This window comes from Lepidochelys olivacea (genome assembly GCF_965140295.1).
Source record: "Lepidochelys olivacea isolate rLepOli2 genome assembly, chromosome: 8".
Taxonomy (NCBI): domain Eukaryota; kingdom Metazoa; phylum Chordata; order Testudines; family Cheloniidae; genus Lepidochelys; species Lepidochelys olivacea.
In genome coordinates this window covers 76,729,912-76,755,858 of record NC_140418.1, presented here as the reverse complement: position 1 = coordinate 76,755,858, position 25,947 = coordinate 76,729,912, and the positions used below count along the sequence as shown (strand labels likewise).

The 25,947-nt window shown below is 41.5% G+C and overlaps 1 protein-coding gene across 6 annotated transcripts; it reads left to right on the top strand.

Moving 5' to 3' along the window:
- Positions 1 to 25,947, top strand: LRRC8C (leucine rich repeat containing 8 VRAC subunit C). Of its 6 annotated transcripts, none has more exons than XM_084637469.1 (4): positions 1 to 58; positions 5,220 to 5,301; positions 20,867 to 21,008; positions 23,540 to 25,947. In XM_084637469.1, exons 3-4 carry the CDS (start codon positions 20,871 to 20,873, stop codon positions 25,799 to 25,801), a joined length of 2,400 nt encoding a protein of 799 aa, XP_084493595.1. In that variant the 5' UTR covers positions 1 to 58; positions 5,220 to 5,301; positions 20,867 to 20,870; the 3' UTR covers positions 25,802 to 25,947. The 6 variants fall into 6 exon arrangements, with proteins under 6 accessions (XP_084493595.1, XP_084493592.1, XP_084493596.1 ...); XM_084637466.1 differs by lacking the exon at positions 1 to 58 and adding an exon at positions 4,205 to 4,399; XM_084637467.1 differs by lacking the exon at positions 1 to 58 and adding an exon at positions 4,439 to 4,580.

The following is a 25,947-nucleotide window of genomic DNA, read 5'->3' as shown; positions in this document are numbered from 1 at the left end:
GCCCTGGTTCTCCTTGAGCTTGACATTTTTCAGTGATAGAGGACAGTACTCTCTGCAGGTCAGTAAAAACACTTGCTTTTAACAACTCTTCTGAATCTATATCTTGTAAATTGCTAAGATAGATATTTATGCTTTTAATTTACAATCTGTCAGTCACTGTCATTGCTAATGCAGTTTCAAAGATCCCAGACCTCTTAATGTTTTTTTCTATGACCCTGAGTTTTAGGGTCAAACACTTCCCATAACATTTTTTGCTGTCATTCTCTGGACAAGAATTGAAGCTGGTTGCCAAATATGAAAAATGATTTTTCTTTTTTTCTTCTTCTTCAAATGTAAGCTACCCATAAATAGTCTCATGACACAAACATCAAATTAACTAAAACACCACATTTTCACTAATTTCTCATGTTGGTATTAACATGAATATTACTGTAGCACGAACAGGCTATGAGATCAGGAGCCACTTGTGCTAGGCACTGTACAAATGTAGGGTAACTGACAATCTCTGGTGGGGAGGTCACATATGGAAATATTTTTATTATTATTATTACAGTAATATTTCCTTAAATTCCATGGCAACGATTAATGTACTTTTATTAATAGGGCTTCAAAAATGTTCTTTAGCCCTCCTGTAACATTAGGAATCTATTCAGGATCTTCATATCATAGCTATTCTTCATCCAGCATTAAACTGTTCAGAGCATAGGTCACAGATGTTAGATATGGAAAAAAGGATGGATAATACACTTGATCTGAGCCCAGTGTTCCTTCATCTGTACATCAAAGTGCTCCAGGCTCTCAGACACCCCAGAGGAGAACAGAAGAGCTTTCACACTAAGTCTTGAACCACAGGGTGGTTCTGCACATTCTTGTCCGCCACCTGACCTGGAAATCCTGGGCGCCCCATCATCTCAGGCATTGGCACCCTGACAGCAGGATTGTCTGGCTATGTAGACTCCCTCCTCAGGCCCTACGCTACCAGCACTCCCAGCTACCTTCGAGACACCACTGACTTCCTAAGGAAACTTCAATCCATCGGTGATCTTCCTGATAACCCCATCCTGGCCACTATGGATGTAGAAGCCCTCTACACCAACATTCCACACAAAGATGGACTACAAGCCGTCAGGAACACTATCCCCGATAATGTCACGGCTAACCTGGTGGCTGAACTTTGTGACTTTGTCCTTACCCATAACTATTTCACATTTGGGGACAATGTATACCTTCAGATCAGCGGCACTGCTATGGGTACCCGCATGGCCCCACAGTATGCCAACATTTTTATGGCTGATTTAGAACAACGCTTCCTCAGCTCTCGTCCCCTAAAGCCCCTACTCTACTTGCGCTATATTGATGACATCTTCATCATCTGGACCCATGGAAAAGAAGCCCTTGAGGAATTCCACCATGATTTCAACAATTTCCATCCCACCACCAACCTCAGCCTGGTCCAGTCCACACAAGAAATCCACTTCCTGGACACTACAGTGCTAATAAACAATGGTCACATAAACACCACCCTATACCGGAAACCTACTGACCGCTATTCCTACCTGCATGCCTCCAGCTTTCACCCTGACCACACCACACGATCCATCGTCTACAGCCAAGCTCTGTGATACAACCGCATTTGCTCCAACCCCTCAGACAAACACCCAAAAGATCTCTGTCAAGCTTTCTTACAACTACAATACCCACCTGCGGAAGTAAAGAAACAGATTGATAGAGCCAGAAGAGTTCCCAGAAGTTACCTACTACAGGACAGGCCTAACAAAGAAAATAACAGAACGCCACTAGCCGTCACCTTCAGCCCCCAACTAAAACCCCTCCAACGCATTATTAAGGATCTACAACCTATCCTAAAGGATGACCCAACACTCTCACAAATCTTGGGAGACAGGCCAGTCCTTGCCTACAGACAGCCCCGCAACCTGAAGCAAATACTCACCAACAACCACATACCATACAACAGAACCACTAACCCAGGAACTTATCCTTGCAACAAAGCCCGTTGCCAATTGTGCCCACATATCTATTCAGGGGACACCATCACAGGGCCTAATAACATCAGCCACACTATCAGAGGCTCGTATACCTGCACATCCACCAATGTGATATATGCCATCATGTGCCAGCAATGCCCCTCTGCCATGTACATTGGTCAAACTGGACAGTCTCTACGTAAAAGAATAAATGGACACAAATCAGATGTCAAGAATTATAACATTCATAAACCAGTCGGAGAACACTTCAATCTCTCTGGTCACGCAATCACAGACATGAAGGTCGCTATCTTAAAACAAAAAAACTTCAAATCCAGACTCCAGCGAGAAACTGCTGAATTGGAATTCATTTGCAAATTGGATACTATTAATTTAGGCTTAAATAGAGACTGGGAGTGGCTAAGTCATTATGCAAGGTAGCCTATTTCCTCTTGTTTTTTCCTACCCCCCCCCCCCCAGATGTTCTGGTTTAACTTGTATTTAAACTTGGAGAGTGGTCAGTTTGGATGAGCTATTACCAGCAGGAGAGTGAGTTTGTGTGTGTATGGGGGTGGGGGGGATGTGAGAAAACCTGGATTTGTGCTGGAAATGGCCCACCTTAATTATGCACATTGTAGGGAGAATGGTCACTTTGGATGAGCTATTACCAGCAGGATAGTGAGTTTGTGTGTGTGGTTTTTGGGAGGGGGGTGAGGGGGTGAGAGAACCTGGATTTGTGCAGGAAATGGCCCAGCTTTATTATCATGTACATTGTGTAAAGAGTTGTCACTTTGGATGGGCTATCACCAGCAGGAGAGTGAATTTGTGGGGGGGGGGGGTGGAGGGTGAGAAAACCTGGATTTGTGCTGGAAATGGCCCACCTGATGATCACTTTAGATAAGCTATTACCAGCAGGACAGTGGGGTGGGAGGAGGTATTTTTTCATATTCTCTGTGTATATATAAAGTCTGCTACCGTTTCCACGGCATGCATCCGATGAAGTGAGCTGTAGCTCACGAAAGCTCATGCTCAAATAAATTGGTTAGTCTCTAAGGTGCCACAAGTACTCCTTTTCTTTTTGCGAATACAGACTAACACGGCTGTTACTCTGAAACCTCCAAAGAGTTCCTAACATTTGTTTCTAAATATTTTAAAGCCACAATTCCTTTGATAAATGAAAAAGGTTATCCTGATTTCTGGAGGGATGATGGGGATCCCAAATAAACATCAAACTATCAGAGAACAAATTCTGAAATCACCTGGGTGAAATGTGTGGGGCACGTTCAGGGAGAACAGAGCAGCTTCCCTATGAGAAAGGAAATCCGGAAGAACTGCAACCCTGAGCCTGACACTCTCACTCTGTCTAGAGCACTGTGCGGGAAAACGTGTCCCCGAGCAATAGCTCCATTGATCTCATGGCATTAGTCATCTGTGTGAAGTTATGTACTTGTTTACAGGCTGGAGGCTAAAAGACACAGAGAAGAGAAGAAAAGGAGTACTTGTGGCACCTTAGAGACTAACCAATTTATTTGAGCATGAGCTTTCATGAGCTACAGCTCACTTCATCGGATGCATACCATGGAAACTGCAGCAGACTTTATATACACACAGAGAATATGAAACAATACCTCCTCCCACCCCACTGTCCTGCTGGTAATAGCTTAGAGAAGAGAAGCAGGAAGGATTGGCTGGGGAGCCCAGGCAGGGCAGTAACCCAGGGCCAGATCCTGCAAACACTGCCTATCAGGTGCACACTCCCTGCAGCTGCCAGGGGGCAGGGATTGGGGTAGTGGACCCCCGCCTGTTTTCCTATTGCTCAGTGAGTTTGGTGGGCTAGAAGGTGCCTAGCTGGCTCTGGGGCACTGACAGGGCAGTGATGGGTGACCAAGGCTTGGCTTTCTTCCCTGCTCCTTGCTGCTAGGGGCCAAGGCTCGCTGCTGGGCTCTACTGGCAGGACTTGTGGGGACGATTCCTGGCAATCTTCCCCCTGACTAAGCTGGGCCTAGGGCTGGCCAACCCCCCCGAGTCTCCAGGAATTAAAGATTAATCTTTGATTAAAGATGATGTCATGTGATGAAATCTCCAGGCATATGTCCAACCCTGAGCCGCGGCCGGGCTGGGCCCCCCAGGCGGGTTATCTCTCCCCACCCAGGCAGGCAGCCGCCGCCCCTCCCCGGCCCAGCCACGCGGCCGCTCTCTCGGAGGGGAGCCGCCCCAGTCCAGGCGGGGACTAGCCCCGCTTCCTGCGGCGAGCCCCTGGCGTCGGCGGCCGGGACTGCAGCGGGAGGAGGGGCGGGGGCAGCGGCCTCGGCGGCGCCCAGCTCGGAGCGGGGAAGCAGCCGCCAGCCGCACTGCCGCCGCCGGGAGCCTTGAGCGCCGCTGCCCCCGCGCCGCAGCCCGCTGCATCCCCCCAGGTAGGCGCCGCTCGCTGCCCCGGCCAGGCGGGATCTCAGCCCCGCCCGCTGCCCGCGGGGAGCCGGCTCCGTTAGACGGGAACCCGGCAGCTCGGCATCCTCCGCCCTGCGCTGTGCGGCGGTATCTGCCCCCGGGCCCGCGCCCCCAGCCCGCCCGCCAGACCTCGCCCGCAGCCTCCAGGTACTGCCCCGGGGAAGGTGCCGGCCGCGGGCTCCGGGCGCTGGAGAAGCCCTGGGAGCGGGCAGGGCTGGCGCCGTCGCGGTGGGGCTGCTCGAGGGGCTGGGAACCATCCAGAGGAGCCCGGAGGCCTTTCCCCTGCTGGCCCGGTGGGCAGAGGAGCCCTGGACCCGCTCGTTCCCTCCCGGGGGCTGGCGAGCTACCCATCCTGCCTTTTGCTAACCGGGGCAGGCAGCTGCATTTCCGAGGCAGGGAGGGCTGCTCTGTTGGGCAGCCGCGCAGAGCTGGGCTCCTCCAGCAGCCAGGGGAGGGGGGCCCCAGCTAAAGAGCCCAGGAAGTCGGTGAATGCAGCCAGAGTCACTAGGGGACTCTCTCCTCTCCCACCACCTTCACCCATCACTGAAGAGCTGGTTTGAACCGCGAACGTTTCGGTATTTCATTGTGCACAGTCCATCTCCCTCCCCCACCCCCACGTCTTCTGTAGCTCTGTGAAAGCCAAACTTTATCTGGAATCTCAGAATTTCCTCTGCTGACACGGTACGTTTTAGGGTTGCCATCAAAATAAAGCCAATGTAGATGACAACAGACGAACCCCCAGCGTTGAAACCTGTAGCAATTTTGGACATTTGGTTTTCTGTTTAGAAACAGTAGGCTTGAGTTACCATGGTAGAAGCAACCCTGAGGAGTAACGGTACAGCAGAGGAAAACAGCATCAGCGTCTAGTGTAAGTGGCATGTTTTCTTGTTCTTGTTCTTCTGGTTTACGAAGAATTCAGGTAAAAGAAGTAGTCTCAGTAGTTGAAAGATAAAATAGTCGCGATTCATATGGATTAGTTGAGTTAACCTGTTTTTGTTGATATGGGGGGGGGATAAATAAGGGAAAGCTTTGAATATGCAAGCCACACTAAGTTCGACAGTGCTTTTGGTATATCTCTTTACAGAGACATGAACAAGGATTATTCCAGTCCTTTTTATGTACTCCGAGCTTAATCAGGAATCTGTGAAAAGGGGTTTATAAGTGATGGATTTGATTAGCACTTCCCAAGGTCTGAGCTCAGAAGAGCAGAATATTTTATATTAGAAATTTCAAACTGTGTATTCCTAGCTCTTATTTGTTATATGTGTGGTTTGGTAGTTAGTAGTAAGATTCCAACGTCATGAAAAGAGATGACCCAAGAGAAAATATAGTTAAAGGCTCAAGAATACATGGCTCCGATTTTTGTCAAAAATTAAAATGACCCTGATTTCAAGATCAGTTTAAAATAGAATTGCTATGCTACAATGTGCTGGATTTTTTTGTTCATTGTAAATGAAATGTAATTTATCCAGTTAACCAGACAGAGTTGACCAAGCAAAATGAGTAGCACATGAAAGTCTGCCAAATATACCTTATAATAATTCCATTAGGATTTTTTTCCCAAAATTGATGATTTTTATCTCACAAACAAGTACTTGGGGTATAGATTTGTTTTGTTACGCTAGGTGTCAGAGAACATAACATTTGGAATAGCACCATTAGAAATATATGTAAACCTTTGCTTGTACAGATCACTTAGGTTTTGAGGATACTATGGAGTATGCTAAGAAAGAGAAAAGCTCTTTTAAAAAAATACATACATATGAACAGTTGGGGGTGGAAATTGCAAACAAAGCAAAGGAAAAAATGTATGCTGTTCAAATGTAATAAAACTCAGTTAAAAATCTATGTATTTTAATTTCATTTTTGGGCTTGATCCTTGTAGTTAAAAGTCCAGCACTCTTCATTCCCACTTAATGATCTGTATCTACTGAAAACTCCCTTTCACTTCTGTGGTGCAGGGTTGGACCTTGAAGAGGAGTGGAGGGTGCTGAGCATGTCACAGAATTGGGCCCTATTATGATTTTTAAACTAATGGTAACTTGCTTATGTGTAAACATGACTGAATTGTCGCCACTGATGCATAAAGGCCTTGTACTGAGCACCTGTGGTGTCTGAATCATTTCCTTTTCCAGTCTCTCTCTAATCCTGTTAAAAAGTTTGCTGAAGTTTTTGCTTTGTTCTCCTTCAATGTCTGAGTGTTTAAAGGCAGCCACTGGACAGCTCATATGCAGTTTTAGATTTTATGGTATTATTTACGTTGTTCTGTGAATTGGTTTCAAATGTAAACTTTTGGTTCCCAACCCTAAAAATCTGATTACTCTGTACATACGCTATTTGTGACCAGTGCCTCCTGGTTCCCAATAGAGGCAATCAGAAGAATCTTTCTGAGTTTCATCACAAAGGTACTTAGTTGGGTGCTCAGCACTTTCTGGAAATCAGGCCTCTTTAGTGTGCATCAAGCTGGGCTCCCAAAAATTGAGGCATCCAAAATCCCTCATCACTGTTTAAAATGTATGCCCACATTAGTGGATATATTTCTGTAGTAAGTGTGTGTGTGTGTGTGTGTGTGTGTTGGGTGGGGGCATGAGAAAGTTAAACAAAACTCGGGTGGCTGGATGGTCAATAGGCAGAATTATACTGTCTTGTGATCACATGGGCCAGAAGGTGTCAGCACTACAGGAGATGCAGAACCTTGGCTTTCTTTGAGCAGTGTCGTGCAGTGACCTTAGAACAACACTGCTTTACTTCAGAGGCAGCGAAACTTGGCCTTCCTTAACTGGAAGAAATATGCTTCCCAACCAAACACCTCTGAATGTGAAAGGAAATGAAAGAGGCAGTTCGTCAGAACAAGTCGCAATAGTGGAAGCTGTGTATTTAATTCTCGAGCTGGGCTGGAGAGGGTTTCTCTCTCTTTCTTTCTGCTAAACATTTTGATGAACCTGATTTTTTTTTTTCATTCAAATTTTTTTTTTTAACTTTTTTGGGGTTTCTTAACCTGAAAATCAAACATTTTTCACTTTCTAAAATCTGAAAAAATGTTTGGTTTTCAGGTTTTCTAAGAAACCCCCAAACTTTTCAAAGGAAAGAGATTTTTTTCATTAAAATCTCAGTGTAGCTGAGAAACCACTTTCCACCCCAAAAAGACTCCATGGAAAATTTTCAGCCAGCATTTTACTCCACACATTTGGTGCACTGGAAGCTTCTCTCTACAGTTCATCCTTTACCTCTCTGTCTTGAGATCTTGTGACATAACACTATTTGGGAACTCAGGGCACAGTGAATGGGGACCTCTGAATACCGTCGATGCTGTGGATTTATTAGGTCTTTTTCTCCCCTTGAGAATGACAAGATACGAGGCTTGCTTCACCCTTTTGGGCTCTGAGTATGCAGTTTGTACCTGCTGTACCTTCAGGCATAGCTCCTTTAGTGGGATAATTCACTCCCAGGGCAGGCCAGGCACTGTTACCACTGTTGTTCTCTGCCAAAGGAAGCTTCTTTAAACTTGTGCAGTAGACACTCTGAATTGGCTTCTTTTTATTCTTCTATAAAAGTGCCAAACCACATCCTCAAACTAGGCGTTCCTCTGCCTATCTTGCCTGAGGGGCCTGATATGGTAGGCATTCTCAGAGCAAGCTTAATCTCGCACAAAATGGCTTGTGAAGGAGTAGGTGGTAATTACATTTGCAGTGGAGCAGAGGGACTGAACCTGGGTCTCTCACCTCCCAGGTGAGTGCCCTAATCACAGGGTTGTAGAGTCATTCTCACGCTCTCTTTGGCTCTGTGCATATTTAATTATTTATACACAGTAGAACAACTTCAACAGGGGACACTGAGAGTGCTCTCCCCCAGAATATCCCAGGGACCAATGGTTAGGGTACTCTTCTGACGGGGGAGACTTAAGTTCATATCCCTTCTCCACATCAGGTAGAGGAGGGGAACTGAACCTGGGTCTCCCACATCTCATTGGGCTAAAAGCTTTATAAGGGAGGACACTAGCACCAACACCTCGTCCTCTGTTTCTTGCAAACCACAGTTTAGATGGCTAATTCCAGGAGAGGGTGCAAAGCTGAAAATCCCAGGCACAGATAGGCACCTAAATCCAGCCCAGATTTAGGCACCTCACTCCTTTGGAGAATGAGCCTTAGGCCACATCTCTCTCCTTGACATTTCCTCTGGTTAGCTGAGGTGGCTCCCCTACTCAGTGTGTTGGCTTTTGTGAATTCTAATCTTCAGTGCTTGTCTCTCCCCATGCATTCTATAGGGAGCCTGGATGCCTACATTGGCATTGTGGATTCCACTGGTGGCAAGTCACCTAAAAGTTAGGCATTGCAATGCCTAAGGGCTGGTTTACACTACAAAGTTAGGTCAGCTTAACTACATCACTCAGAGCTGTGAAAAATTTCATGCCCTGTGCAATATAATTAAGCTGAACTAAGCCCCAACGTAGAAATTACGAAGTCAACCAAAGAATTCTCCCATCAACCTAGTTACCACCTGTCGGGGAGGTAGATTTACTACAGCAATGGAAAAACCCCTTCTATTGCTGTAAAGTATCTATGCACCATTGTAGCCTTTTCATGTAGACATACCCAGAGTCCCTTTGGAGATCTAGCATCTGATCTGGACTGACTACTTGCATGCTGCTGAAGATAACTGCTAAATGCAGCAAACCAAGAGTCAAGTGCTGCCCCATGTATCATACCAGGTATGTCACACTGGAGTGCCCAGGTTTAATGCTGAAATGCAGTAACAAAAAAGTAGATATTGAACTGTAAGAAATGTAATTTCTGTTTGTCAGCTGAAGAGAGACAGTTGTTAGGCAAGTCCTATAACTGGTACAATCAATCTTGATGACTTTTTGATGAACTGCACCCTCCTCTTGCATTGTGACATAGAACTGCTGTTAAATACTTTCATGCACACCTTGAAAATAGAACAGAGGAAACCCATTTTAAACGCCATTTTGTAAACACTATTACACCTGCTGTATTATGATCAGAATTCCAGACAACTAAAAAAATTTTGGCTTGACTACTACTAGGAGTTACCTTTCTGTGTGTTGTGGTATACCAAAAGACTTTTTGGTTAAGAAAACTCTAATCTGCCCTCAGAAGGGCATGGCTGGACACTGAGGCCGAGTCTATACTATGGGGATTATAATGGCATAACTCTGGTGCTATAGCTACGTGAGTATAACTCCGTAATGTAAATGCAGCCCACAGCAATGGAAGGAGCTTTTCCGTCACTGTAGGAGCACCATGCCCCGAGCTATGGTAGCTAGACTGATAAAAGTATTCATCTTCTGTTGACCTAGCTCCACCTACAGTGGGCGCTATGTGGATTTTTCACATCCTGAGCGCTGTAGCTATGTCGACCTAAATTGTAAGCGTAGACCAGGCCCAATGAGCTGAAAGAGTCCTATAAAGAGTTCAGACTCAGATCTGTTTTTCTAGATCCTTCAAATCTTTGAGCTTTATGTCCTGTAAGGATCCACTTAATGTTAGTAGTTATCAATATACAGTAGCTGTTAACATTTCTTTTTCTATTAATTCAGAACAGGATTTTGAAATAAGGAGGTTATCTGGACAGAATGCCTAAAAAACAGCAGTCCTACATATTCTTTTTTATGCATGTAGACTATATCAGTTTTAAAAATTTGAAAATTATATAAACTAGCCTTTCCTATTGCCCAGTCAGAAATGATACTATTAGTATAAAATGGGCTATGCTTCTATGATTGATCTGTCCTACAAATGTGGTCTCTAGTGGGAAGCTTTTTACACTAAGGAGAAAAATGTGTGATATACATTTCTGACTGAAAATATCTGTATGTTTATCCAGGTGTATTGGGATTAATATTTTATAAGAATACTGCAAACTTTAAAAAGTCCCCTTGTACCACATGCAAGGGATAGAAGAAAAGATCCTTTATATGAAAAAGGCATAAATCATGAAAGCAGACACTTCTTTAATTTTCTTTGGCTCCACTACAGTGTGGTCTTTAACATTTCAGATGATAGAACTGCTTGAGACTCAGAATGGATCTCTTTAGGTATTTTTATGTTTCCTGACCTGGTCATGGTTGATTTTTAATTTTTAATTACATCAGTGAAATTTGTTTATGCAACTTCAGATTTATGGATAATGAATATTTGTATTCAGCTATGGCCCCTACATATTTCTAATCAATTAATTGCACTATTTTTTACAATGTTTGTATTCCCTAAAATTTAGGATTATTCCTAAGTGTCTGTGCTATCTGAATATGTTAAGGATTTCTGAAGAACCTGGCAAAACTTTTGCTTTTCTGAATCAGGTTGTCAGATTTTAGGATGTCTTAAAATATCACTTTTTGAATAATTTCTTCTTACTCTATGTTTGAGTTTGATCTAATAGTTTTTTTATCATGTACAGAGCATTTTGAGGCAGAGTCCTAAGCTTGAAAGATATGTTAACCCTGTTAAAATAAGAGTGTTATTCCCAAAGCTGCAAAATGCTGTATATGCCTTTTGAAGCAAAAAGAAAAGGAGTACTTGTGGCACCTTAGAGACTAACCAATTTATTTGAGCATAAGCTTTCGTGAGCTACAGCTCACTTCATCGGTCTCTTTTGGGACAGAAAATTTGGGGACTTTACTATTTCTCTAAATCCTGCATAACTTGTGTACACACAGCTCTCATTGACCTCAGTGAGGTTTTGAGGCGCATGATCCAGCCCTACTTTTGTGTTTCCGTAATCCAACAAAGTTGAGAGAGCAGTTGAGTATGCAAATGTGTTTATGCTACTCACATGAAAAGGTATTATGGCTTTTATGTATTAAAAAAAACAACAAGAATATTTTTTTGGGCTACTAACTCCGCAGCAATAGTTTCACTTGTGTGTAGGCTGAAATTGCTGTTACATACGTCAAAGAGGAACTGATTTTATATGCTGTGTTTTTAAATGTATCTGGTGGGTCTTGAAGTTTGTCTCTGAGTTTCTTCTGGAGCAGTTGATGATGTCACAAACACTTAAAATAGAACAAGAAACATTTCTTGCACTTCCTCCTCTGTATTTGTTATGTGTGTGTCTATTATTGTTTTCCAACATCTGCACATAATGCCATGTGTCTGCAGAATGACACAAGCCACCATTTTCAAAAGTGACTAGTGAATCTGGGCTCCTAGCTGGAAATACCTGAGATGAAATCCTGGTTCCACTGAAGTTGATAGCAAAACTCTCAATGATTTCAGTAGAGCTAGGATTTTCAGGTGAGTGTTCAGCACTTCCTGAAAATCTGCCTCCCTTTAAAGTGTCTGAAGTGCCACACACTAGTTGCTTATAAAAGACTTGGCCCCAGTCCTTGCCCTGGGGGGTCCTAGAAACTGGATAAACAGAATCTTAGAACTCAGGGTTTTACTGGAAAGTGATGGAGAATCTTTTTAAAATGCTGTGTGTGTGGAAATGTGCTGAATTATAGCCCTGGAGACAAAAGTCCTATTTCTGCACTGGACAGGCATAGCCCAGGGAACAGTGTATAAGCCTCGTCCTGCAGCCCTTACCTAAGGAAAACTCCCATTAAAGTCAATGAGGAACATTGCTCATGTACAGATGGTAGGATGGGGCCCTATTTTGTGTTTGAAACCTGACCTGCAGGGACCATCATGTTTCGAGGTGAGAGAATAATCCATTCTACAGAAAAATTCAATGTTGTCCCTCCACAGAAGGCCAACTAGTACTAATTATGATGTGGGAGATTTTTGTTCTTTGTGGTATCAAATCAGCCTAATTTCACAAAGCCATCAGAGAACAATTTTCAGTCACTATCAGCTCAGACTGGATTCTTTCCAGAGAACTAGAGAAAATAATCTATAGCACTGTTCATCCACACATCCTGTCACACTTTACAAAGGTAGTAAGCCTCATTATGCACATTTTACAAATGGGGAAACTAAGATATAGAGAGATTATGCAATGAGCCAGTGACAGAGCTGGGGCTCGGACTCCTGACTCTTACTCCATTGTCTCGCTCATTAGGCCACATTTGTTGATCAGCCCCATCCCCCAAGAAAATGAATTTCAAATATTTTGTTTTAAAATGTTTCTAGAATACAGTAAACATGTAGACCTAAAAATAACTGCTTTGAGGACATAAATGGATCTTTTAAAATGTATTTTTACACACTTTCCAGTTCTTTAAAATTGAGTTTATTATTGAGCAGTAGCATCACTTGTTTGTATTCCTTGTTCCCAAATATTGATGTTTTTCACTGTGAAATTCTTAGTCGTGATCAACAGAACTAAGGGAAGCTCACCAAAAAAAAAAGCTGGCAAAAATTGTAAGAGCTTTACAAATGATCTGTATTCATTGTAGTTTTTCCACCAGTCCACAGAAAATAGTTGTGGCTTCAAAGCTTAACAGGGGAGGGTGACTCATTCTTAGATATACTGTTCCCTTCAAATGCCTAAAAGGTAGGAAAAAGTTAGTAGTAAGAGTTTTATTTATTTACGCATGTTATTTATGTGTTACAAGAGGACCATCCAGAGGCCCCAGTCAGGATTAGGTACACACTGTGTTGGACACTACTCAAACATATAGTAAAATGATTGCCAAAATCGAAGACATCAGCCAAGACCTTATTATATATTTTACACACATAATTAAAAGAACATTGTTAAGATGATAAAGTCAAGCTCTTAAATGTTAGGAAATGCCAGTATTAAGGTTGCCTGTGCACCCTTTCCCTTTTGTGCATATGAATAACGAAACAGTCATCCATTATGTGGTCATGTACTGTTTTTTTTCCTTGCCCAACCAGTTCCAGTCTTCTGGTTCCAGCTCCCAGTTTCTTTCCCCCAGTCCCAGGCTCAGCAGACTCCTTGTCCCAATTTATTCCTTTCCCTCCCTTTGCCTGTCCTTTGTCCCCTCTACCTTCAAATCAGATGGCGTCCTCCAAAATGCTGACTGGGTGCCAGCAGAGGATGGGATTCATTGAGAGCACAGGAGAGACAGGCTCCCTATTGGCGGTTACAGTGCCCAGCCTGGAGTAGCTGAGAGCAGCAATTTCAGAGAAATTCCTTCTGCGCCCCTATAGCTTGGGGTTGGAGCATACTCCGTAACTCTGCCGCAATGGCACATGTGCACTGTCCAGTCACACACAGGAGCTGAGAGGGGATGCAGTATGTTCAGTCATGCTGTGGGCATGGTGCATTCACTGTCTGGTCAGCACTAGGAGCAGTGAGAGGCTCAAGCATGCTCAGTGAGGGTGGAATCTTCAGTTATTTCTAGCTACTAAATCAAAGAAGTCTCCACTGAGCATGTTTAAACTGCAATTTTTCAAAGGCTTATAACTTGGCCTAATTTGGCAGATTTTTGCCTGGACAGCAAAAGGTTCATCACTGACACAAACACCAGGTCCTACCAAATTTCAAGTCCCTGCTTCAAAGCCTTTCAAAGAAAAAAATCTCAAGAATTTTTTAATATGGGCAAAATGTATTTTCCCCCAGTCTTGTTCTCAGAAACAGTGGAACCATACTGGCTACATTTTTCTTTTAAAAAAACACCAACTATTTCAGACTGAGGCAGACACCCAGCATGCAAAATTTCAGGCCAAACAGTTCAGCAAAGTTGTAAAAAACTGAAACAAGGTCTTAAAATGGGAATTGTCGGATGACCTCAATACATGGTAGAGCCTTCCCTGCTTATTCTACTACTGTTCAGTCCAGGTCAAAACTTGGCTGTAATCAATGGGGCTCCACACGGGTGCAGTGATTTTTGCCTAACCCAGCACCCCAGGTACACCCATGTGGATCTGGCTGCAGGACTGTGGCCATAATTTAGTCTTATCTACTCTAGCTGGCCAAACAAAGAGCTGAATCCCGTGGTCTCTGTGCAGACAAAAACCAAAAAATAACTCGGAAGATTTATCTGCTCAGAACTGCAGAATTGGGCCTTCTGTCATTAAAGTTTAGCTTGTTTCCTTAACTTGGTGTCTCGTCCAAGGCCAAAGATATTACAGTATCCCTTGAAAGTTGCACTGAAATATTACTCGTAACAAATGTTTACGGTCTGTGACAAAGTGCTCCAATTTCAGGAGTGTGCAGTGTAATGTTTTATATGAAGTAATACTCCGTGTATCCAGCACTCATCCAATACAAGGAACATAAATGCTTACAGACTCCATCAGCCCCGCAGCTCCCAGGCCATAGGTTCATTGCTGCTCATAATTGCCACAGCCTGTATGTTAAATATACATTGCTCTCTGCTTTTTTAATTAATATGAATGGTCCATAATTTGTGTATGTGTAAGCCCAGAGACTTACTTGCAGCAGTTTTCCAAAAGACACTTCATAATTCATACTAACACAAACAGTATATGTAAGCCAGCAGGGAGAGCTACTTTTGCCTAGCCCAGCACTTTGTGCCATCAGTGGATCTCCTGGCTTGAAATAGCGTGAAGTCCCCCATGGTTACCATCTGTCCCAAAATCACAGAATAGTCTTGATGCACAAACCTTCCACTCACAGCCCTGCTGCTGTTCTGCCCTCAGCTGAAGCCTGCCTGACCTTATGCCCTTCTAAAGTCAATGGAAAAAATTCCCACTGACTTCAGAGGAGCAGGATCAAGTCCATAGCCTTGTGACACACCCTCAAGAGGTGATGGCATTGATTCTCTATCCTATACTGATGCAGAGTTATGACTGTGAAATGTATTGCCAGCAAATGAATAATTTTATATCTCGTAGCTGGTTATTTTAAGAAATCCCACACCTTTCAAGCCTCCAAGGTGTATTTAGTTAATTATACCTGCAACCCTGTCTTCCTATTATTGTCACCTTAATCTTCTCTCTTCTCCTCCATTGTGTTCTTCACTTCCTGTTGCATCAGTGAGCTCCTGGAGACTGTCTTATTAAATATTTGCATCCAGCACAATGAGGCCCTGATCCTGTAACACACACAATGAATAATGATTGCCTCCCTGTGTTGTAAAACAATTGATTATCTTGTTCCACATGAAGAATAAAAATAGAGAAAGGCTTGACCTGTAGTGAAAAACTCTGCAGTTTGGCAGACCCATTACTCTTGGAGTGGCAAATCTTGTTCCTCTGTGGGTGGTCATGTAAGAAACAAAAACAGTGGAGCTGCCATTTTATACTGTATGTAGCAGACAAGCTGTAGTGAAGCTGTGTATGGGGACCCAGTCTTGGGGCATTGTTCAGCGAGGATATGGGGATGGTGTGGAAGGTGGCTGGGACAGATGGGGCCTATCAGTGGGTCAACAAATGATACCAATCCCCTGATTGATCTCCCATTTAGGGAGCGCAGAACAGTCGGTAGCCTCTGCCACATCCTGGAGACTGCAGTTATTCTCCCAGAGAGGTTGATCCACCTGCTGGTACAGGGAAGGGAAACTCCATCCTTCCATCTCCTGCATGTCACCTGTGGACAACACATTTGTTTGGCACTTAAAGAACCTGGGGAAAGCAACTCTATACAAGCAGCCATCTTGGTGTCAACTTTTTATTATTTTTGGGTGTTCCATGAAGAAAATATGCTAAGTGGCCATACAGACATCTACAAAGACATGCTCCCTATCCCAAAGAGCTTGCAATAGATAAAATAAAGGGACAGTGTCCAATTCATTCTTTATATTTCATTGAATCTGCTTTTCCAATCATAATACCTATTTAAATTGCATTTGGAAAGCAGAGACAGGTAAGTTAAAAACGCACAGCAGTTTCATGTGACCAACCCCCTTGTGCAGGTAAAGGTTAGTACGTATCCACTACCAGTTATGCTACACAGAATGAAGTATGTTACTCAACAGACATCTCTTTAAAAATGACCATGGTAGCCTGTTATTAGACCCAAAGGCTATAGTCGCACTATCGTTGGCTGTATCTTTTTAATTCAGGACAGTATTTTAGATGCAGTTGTGTGTGTGGTTTTAATTCTAAAGTATTTTTCAAGACACTTGACAAAAACACACTGGAGAAAAAATATAGTAAAGCTCTTATAAACTACTAAACTACCTCTCCAGCCTGGGCCTGAGGATATCAGCCCCACAAGGGGATAGTCAGTGAATGGAAAACCCTGCTCTGCTAGCATCACCCCTCCCCAGCTGCACCCTGCAGGTATTCCTGTGAGCTGTCAATGGTTCAGGAATTGAATTATTTAATTTCCTTCCTATCCTGAAATGCATGTCATCTGCATCTCCTGATCTATAAAATATATTCACTTTTCTCTTCAGCCACATTGGCAAGAACCTTCATTACTTCCTAACTGTCTATACCACTTTTCTTTATTTAATTTGATGAAGGCCAATTGCAAACAGGCAGATTAGTGCAATGGCGTAGCCATTTTAGAATCATAATTTGATTTAATTTCTCTCATTTATTAATGAGACTAATTTGTCTCCAATTCCCTTCTTCCCCACCCTCATCTATTTATTCTCCTTAACTCCTTTAGGTTGCATTAACTCAGTCTGCTTTTTGCTGCTCTTATCTGCTCCTGAAAGCATTAACTGACTCTGTGGGCCAAGTTCTCAGCTGATGTAAATGCTTGAAGCTCCACAGAAGTCAAAGTTGCTGAGCCCATTTATACCAGCTGAGAATGTGGCCCTCAGTGCTCTTGTTTGCTTCTTCCCCACATCTCCATTCCCAGCATATGCCTGTTTGTTTATTATCTTCATATTCCTTCAGAAGACCACACTGTCCCCTTCTTTTCCATGTGCTATTCTTTTGCTGTGGAATTTCAGGGTTCCTCAAAATTCTTCTGCACTCCTGTATTTTCACATCTCCTCTCATTGCCCATATTCACTGAATCAATTTTCAGTTTCCTTTATTTTCCATTGTTTGAAATACCTCCCTAGAAACATTAAAAATATATTTCCCTACTAACCCTCCCCCCCCCAGTTTTCTATCTGGCAAACCCTGAATTTTATTTTGAATTGTTTACAAGCTTGTTTTGTGTTGTTTATCCCTCCTTGTTTGTATACCACCATTGGCTGGTTCTCAGAACAAAGTTTAACTTGGGCTTCTTCTCTTAATTCTCTGCAGCAGCAGAATACCAGATAGTCTAGCTCATGCCTCCCTTTCTTTTTTAAATTTCTGGAGAGCAAGGTGGGGTAGGGGAAGCAAGAGAGAAAAGAGAATGAGAGTGATGATTTTAATTAAGAGTATTTAGAATTCAGAGATTCTCCAACCAGATTATAACAACATTTAATGTAGGTCAAAGTTTAGGCCTAAACTACTGGGTATTGTGCCTGTAAATAGTAACTGTGGATGCAACTGAATTGAAGTCAGTGGAGCAGTACCAATTTACACCAGCTGAAATTCTAACCCACAGTGTTTAAATTCATCTTTAATATTGCAGTTCCTTTTAATAACATAAGAGAAACTCCAGTAGTTAATGTGTTGATCTGTGTCCTGAAATGTGGCATTGGTTTTAAACTGTCTCTGTTTTGACTTGTTTAAAATAGTCAGCAGAATATAGATTGAATCTGAACCTTTTCCGTTTGCAAAGTCCTTGTCACATCTGATTGGAAATGAATCTATGAATAAAATACTGTTTGACTGTAACACTTCTTTAGTGTCAGAGTCCTTGTGCAGTCTGGAGGAGTTCTTTAGCAATTCTTTGAAAAAGATAAACATGCAGTCTGTTTTTCTGAAGCTTTGGAATCCTCTGCTTATGGAATTCCAAGGTGTCTTCATGGCAACAGGGCTAGAAGCGGAATGTGTAAAATCAAGCTACTGTTGTAAAAGAAGTGGTAGTTATATATATCCACTTTTCGTTCAGTCATTCAATCCAGCAGCATTGTAGAATACAGATACCTTCCTTTGGATTTCTTACAGGCCTCTGCTGTGATTTCTAGTGCCACAAAGGTAGCCTGCCATTAGAAATGATTTTCTTGAGAGAATGACAGAAAATGGCTCAAATATCCCATACCTTTGTGACCAGTCTCCATCTGAATCTTGCAAATATCCATGTTTGCAAAATATTGCAAAAGAAGGATCAAGTGTAGAAAGTCCCCACTCTATGTACAAAGGACACCCTTTGTATTCTATTCAATTCAATTCCTGTTCCTTGTATTCATTGTATACTGTCATTATTGTTCATTAGTTCATTCACGTCCACCATTGGGACCATATATTGAGTAAAGAATGCTGAACAGGACCTTAAATAACATTCTGATATAGTTGTCACAACAAAACTAAACACTAGATTGACTCACCCCTGACAAGTTTTTTTAATAGTAATTTTTTCCCTCTTCATATCAATATTTTTCAGAGTGCTTTTCTTCCCTGGTGAGGTTCTCTAGTCTGAAAGAATGGTTACTAATTTTCAGGTGCTATAGATCTTGATTTAAAAAAATCAGTTGGTCTGTTTCTATTTTTAAAGTAACCAATGTATAAACTTTCTACTGTGCAACAGTAACGGGGCTAAGTATTATCTGGCGCTGGTTTGGACAAAAATTTCCATTCTGTGGGAAATTCTAACATTCCAAATTTTTGTTCCAAATCAGAACAAAAAGCCAGAATTTTGACATTTCCCACAGCATGTTTCAATATGACATTTTCTGACAGAAAAACATTGCATCTGAAAATTTTCAGATTGTTCAAGTATTGTTGCTTAGGTAGACTCAGATCATCCTTCTCCACAGATAGACCTGCTATAGAGGATGCGAGAGATTTTCCCCATGGAGATTCTTCCTCATCGTCTGTGGACCACCAACAACACAGTGATGTGGTCATGTGCTCTTGAGCAGTTCTGACATTCCAGCTAGTGGAGGGTCATGCTACATATGCTCATTATCCAATATAGTAGGAGGGGAAGGGAAGGCGATCCGAGGAGCATTTCCTTGTAGTGGCATAGACTATATGTCTTCATCTAAATTCCTCATCAGTTACCTGCCTATAAATTAATCAAACACAGTTACGATAAAACAAAACTTAAAAATACATAGAGAAAGCAGAATTCAAATTTAGCCGGGCTTCCCACTGATTTCAGTGCAGAATGATTTCCCATCCCATCCACTACTATGCTCAGTGCACTTCTTGCTGTATGTTGCCAACTCTCATGACATTAGGCGCTGTTCTTAAAGCTTTCCTTCTGGAGTCATAAGATTGTGTGAGAATCTCAACTTTGGTTTAAAAAAAAAAAAATCTACCCCTCAGAGTTGTGGAGAAAAGCTTGAAAATGTGAAGCCTACAGGATCTGATGCGAGAAGACATATCACCTCTCCATCCCAAAAACAAAAAACATCCCACAAAAAAATCACCCCCCCCCCAAAGTTGTTATCAAAACAAAACAAAAAATGATTTTGAAGCCATTCTCGTGATCTGTGGGATTTTTGAATGTTTGGAGCTGGCAGTACTTCTGTTATCAGCAAAATGCCAGTTTCCAATGACTGAGCTGACAGTCAGGTAAATAGCAAAGCTTTATCAGGGATCACTAAGTGGCATCTAATAGACTAACATTGTATTTATATATTCTTTAAAAATATATCTGAGTTTTTGTAGAAAAATAATAATTTTAAAATAAAATCTGAAGGAATAGCATTCCAAAATTATTTAGATTTGTTCTGGAAATAAAGAAAAGGAAGGAAGGAATCTTCCTAGCAATGGCCATAAAAGAGTGCGGATTGCAGTATTGAAGAAAAAACAATTTATGACATGCTTTAGCTCTTGCTCAAGAGTCTTTCCTGTGAGTGACACTTATGGGCACTGTGATGCTGTCAGGTAAAGGATACCTAAAGTACAGTGCTCCACTGATAAGTGCTGGTCATATAATTTAAAGGGATCAATTTTTCCACTGTTTTCTAAAAGAAAAGAGAGTGAAGAGAAGGTTTGTCCTATTAATCACTCATACCAGCTCTTCCTCTTTTGAAGAAGCACTTTTCCCCTGGTTTCTCTGCTGAGTTTTTGTGAGATAAGCACACAGATATCAGAAGGGACTCTCTTGGCTGGATGTAATTTCATAAAGAGAGCCGTATAGCATCACCATTACTGCAACAAACTGGGCATCAGTGCAGGCCTATTGATACTGACACTGCCTGATAAATAACTCTGACTTTTAATATGGTTTTGTGAAGTAATGCTTCAGTTGTAGTGGTTTCGTTGACAGTGTATGAAGTCTGAGGATTTAAGAAGACAATATGTTAATGTAACTAATGCTTAGAGTGCCTTCTATCCAAGGATCTCCAAACACATTATAGCCATGAATGAATAATCCAGAAACATCCTTGTGAGATGACTATTATGCCCATTTTTAGGTCCAAGGCACTGGGAGGGAAGTATGGGAAGCATGGAATGCCTAATGATTGTAGAAGGTCAAAATAGCTTCTTCTTTTTTTCACCCAGTGAGTCAAATATCTTTTTCCATGAGTCATATGGAATGGAGGAAGATAGCATGAAATGACTAAACACCAGCCTTGCTTGACTATCTTTCAGAAACATGATTCCTGTCACCGAATTTCGTCAGTTCTCTGAACAGCAGCCAGCATTCAGAGTACTGAAGCCATGGTGGGATGTGTTTACAGACTATCTCTCAGTAGCCATGCTGATGATTGGTGTCTTTGGATGTACATTACAGGTAAATTAAACAAAGTATAACTTAAAAGCATGTTGTCAGGGGTGTTCAAAAAACGCCAGACAGAGCCTTCTTCAGAAGACCATTATCAAGTTTTGTGTTCACTGTAGTCACTGACAGCAATGCCAAAATCTGCTGGCCCAGATGAGTAATTTGTTTGAACAGATGAATAAAATATCATGGCCCAGACCCATAGCTGCTGAAAATCAGAAATCAGTGGAACTATATTGATTTGCACCAGCTGAGGAATTGGCCCATTTGTTTTTTAATGATCCTCAGTCATGGCAAAGGAGGGTGAGTAGATTTTGTGCCTAACCTGGTCAATTTTCATTACAATTTTGCAAAGCAAGCCTGACTGTAGAGTTAAATTCTTGTTTTTCCCTCTTTATTATTTACAACTTTCTTAGGGTCTTAAAATATATTTTTTGTCTTTTCACATTTGGCACACACAAATTTTATTTTTCTCCCTGTGTTTTGAATAGAGCTGAAATGAATATGCTTATTTTATTCATAACCACCCATAATTAATAACTGCCTCCTCCATGCCAAAACATTTCAAGGATGCTTGGTACATAAACAATTGATGTTAACTGCTGGGTTAGTTAAATGTTGCTACAGAGCCAAAATCTGATGAGGAGCAGATATGTATGGTGGGCTCCACAAAAATACCTGTTGTTTAAAAACAATATAGATATTTGGTCATGAATATTTTTTGTTTTTACATCTGTAAATTTGAAGGATCTTTCCACCAGGTTTGAGAGTAGATCAAAGTGTAGACACATAAACATTAACAGTGTCCCTTTTAATTAAAAAAAAAAAGGGGGGGGACCCTAAATTGTGATTTTGCGTAGGAGGCAGTGCACAGTTGTGCAGACCCAGGAACTACCTATCAAATCAGATCTATCTCCCAGTTTTCCCCATTCTAGTTAGGACATACCCTATGCTCGGATTATACCTCGTGCAGTATACATCCCACAGCCTTTGCTCTACCTACTGTTTGCCCACCTATGCAGGAGTAATGACTCGGCAGAGGCTGCTTCTCTTCTGCATAGACCTATAGAGCATGCCACAATCTGGCCCTACGTTTCTGTCACTGATATGAAATAAGTCTCATCATTTCTTGTTTAACCCTTATGCCGTTTCTTACCGATTCACATTTTCTTAGCAGGATTTTGATCCAGCTGACACTGCTGGATCCAGTAATACCTGTAATGTGAAACTCACATTCCCTAGGAAGTGAAGTGAAAGGGACAAATTCTCTGCTGTCATAAGCTGGCAGACTTCAGTGGAGCTCTGCTCATTGACACCAGCAGGAAATTTGCTCCTGAATTTCAATGATAAATGTCTCAAATTGTGCAGGATGTAAGTTAGAAGTTTGTTTGTGTTATATTTTTTAAATATCTTCTGCTGTGTACAGAAGATCTGTAAGTATGTGATATATTCAAAAATCACACTTCACAAGGGCACTTTTTGGGCTAGCAGCCAAGTGTTTGTTGACATAAACAAAGCATAGTTTCAGTCACTTGCATACTTAACTGCTTGACTGAATAAACCACAAGGGGAATGGTGTGTGAAAACAATGCAAATGAAACAGACAAATATTTACATTCATGTTTGCTACAAATGTGTAAACCCAATTTCAAGATAATGGGCCAGATCCTCAACTGATGTTGATTGGGGTAACTCTGTTGACTTCACTGGAGCTTTATACCAGTTTATACCAGTTGTGGATCTGGCTCAATGTATGTAAAGGAGCTTTCTAAAGCCTGATCTACACTACTGTGGTAAGTCGACCCAAGTTACGTGACTTCAGTTAATTGAATAACATAACTGAAGTAGACATAGCTTAGGTCAACTTACCGCGATGTCTACACAACGCTGTGTCGATGGGAGATGCTTTCCTGCCGACTTACATTACTCTTCTCAGGGAGGTGGCGTACACAAATCAGTGGGAGAGCACTCTCCCATTGATTTAACATGTCTTCACCAGACCTGCTAAATCGACACCCACTACATTGATTGCAGCAGTGCCAGTCTACCGGTAAGTGTAGACATAGCCTAAGTTTCAGCAGTTACCATGCTGGAGATAGTTAAAAAATAGTGGTGGGGTCCAATTCTGCTAGGTGGCATGCTCCCTCAGCTCCTGCTGAAGCCAATGGGAAGTGTGGGCACTCAGGCAGAATAAACCCCTGTGTGTATGTGTGGTGGGTTTAAATCTGATTGGTTAGTGCTAAATTCATGCAGTGATCATGAAATCAAAGAGAGAGCTATACGTTCATAGGTTTGTTTATATGTGGAAGATTTTTTTTTATGTATGGAGACGACTAAATAGGTCAGACAATCTAGTTTTTAGCATATATATTAAGGGTGTGATTAGCACATAACTAATAATAATGGACTTAACCACTGAACTGGTACTCAGCATAGAGTATGTCAAGGAGAAATTACATTTTGCTGATGCTATTATCCAAACAGTTATGACATTAGGCATCATCTCTTCATAATTTGAAAGTGTATCTTTCTGTGTGTTTCAGGTCATGCAAGACAAGATAATATGCCTTCCAAAAAGAATACAGCCTTCACAGAATCACTCTCACATTCCTAATGCAGTCCCAAATACAACTCCACTTCCTCCACCCAAACCATCCACTACTCCTGCCACTGTTGAAATGAAAGGACTAAAGACTGATTTAGACCTTCAGCAGTATAGCTTTATAAACCAAATGTGCTATGAACGTGCACTGCACTGGTATGCAAAATACTTCCCTTACCTTGTCCTTATACATACTCTGATATTCATGCTATGTAGTAACTTCTGGTTCAAATTCCCTGGATCAAGCTCAAAAATTGAACACTTCATTTCCATACTGGGGAAATGTTTTGATTCTCCCTGGACAACAAGGGCCTTATCTGAAGTGTCTGGGGAAGACTCAGAAGAGAAGGACAACAGGAAGAACAACATAACAAGGTCAAATACTATCCAACCTAGCACAGAAGGCACTTTGGTCAAGACTCAGTCTTTAAAATCGATACCTGAAAAGTTTGTTGTAGATAAGGGGACGGCAGGGGCATTGGATAAAAAAGAAGGAGAACAGGCAAAAGCACTGTTTGAAAAGGTGAAGAAATTCCGACTGCACGTTGAAGAAAGTGATCTGCTCCATGCTATGTATGTTCGTCAGACTGTACTTAAAGTTATTAAATTCCTTATCATTATTGCTTACAATAGTGCACTGGTTTCAGAAGTTCAATTTACAGTAGACTGTAATGTTGACATACAGGACATGACAGGATATAAGAATTTTTCCTGTAATCATACCATGGCACATCTGTTCTCTAAACTTTCCTTTTGCTACCTGTGCTTTGTAAGCATCTATGGACTAACATGCCTTTACACTTTATATTGGTTGTTCTATCGTTCACTAAAGGAATATTCCTTTGAATATGTTCGGCAAGAGACTGGAATTGATGATATCCCAGATGTTAAGAATGACTTTGCTTTTATGCTTCACATGATAGATCAATATGACCCTCTTTATTCAAAGAGATTTGCAGTGTTCCTGTCTGAAGTCAGTGAAAACAAGCTGAAACAGCTGAACTTAAACAATGAATGGACTGCAGATAAATTGAGACAGAGGCTACAAACAAATGCATATAACCGGCTAGAACTGCAGCTCTTCATGCTTTCTGGACTTCCAGACACAGTTTTTGAAATTACAGAGCTGCAGTCTCTAAAACTTGAAATAATTAATAATGTTATGATACCAGCAACCATTGCACAGTTGGATAATCTCCAAGAGCTCTCTTTGTACCAGTGTTCTGTGAAGATCCACAGTGCTGCCTTGGCTTTTCTGAAGGAAAATCTGAAGATCTTGAGTGTCAAATTTGATGACATCAGAGAGCTTCCACATTGGATGTACGGGCTCAGAAATTTAGAAGAGCTCTATTTAATTGGTTCTCTCAGTCATGATATTTCCAAAAACATTACTCTTGAGTCTTTTCGGGAACTTAAAAGCCTTAAAATTCTCTACATTAAAAGCAATGTATCCAAAATCCCACAATCAGCAGTTGATGTTTCAAGTCATCTTCAAAAAATGTGTATTCATAACGATGGCACCAAATTAGTGATGCTCAATAACCTGAAGAAAATGGTTAACTTGACTGAGTTGGAGCTGGTTCACTGTGATTTGGAGCGCATACCTCATGCAGTTTTTAGCCTTCTCAGTCTCCAGGAATTGGATTTAAAGGAAAACAACCTCAAATCAATAGAAGAAATAGTTAGTTTTCAATATCTGAGAAAACTTACAATCCTAAAACTGTGGTACAACAGTATAACATATATCCCAGAGCATATAAAGAAACTCACTAGCCTAGAGCGTCTTTCCTTTAGTCACAACAAAATAGAGGTTCTTCCATCCCACCTATTCCTATGCAACAAAATCAGATACTTAGACTTGTCTTACAATGATATACGATTTATTCCACCGGAAATAGGAGTGCTGCAAAGTTTACAGTATTTTTCCATCACTTGTAACAAAGTGGAGAATGTGCCAGATGAATTATACTTTTGCAAAAAACTTAAGACTCTTAAGATTGGGAAAAATAATTTATCAGTCCTTTCACCTAAAATTGGTAATTTAGTATTCCTCTCCTATTTGGATATTAAAGGCAATCACTTTGAAATTCTCCCGCCTGAACTTGGTGAGTGTAGGGCTTTGAAGCGGACTGGCTTGGTTGTGGAAGACACTTTGTTTGAAACTTTGCCTTCTGACATTAGAGAGCAGATGAAAGCTGAATAATTTACTTCCTTTTACTCAGTTTTACAGAAAGATGCTTCTACCAAATATACTATATAAATAATTTGATAGTCTGAATATGCCTTTATTGATGTGTTTATTTTATTTTTTCTTTTGTCCTTTTAACACAAAACTATCTGTACAAACAA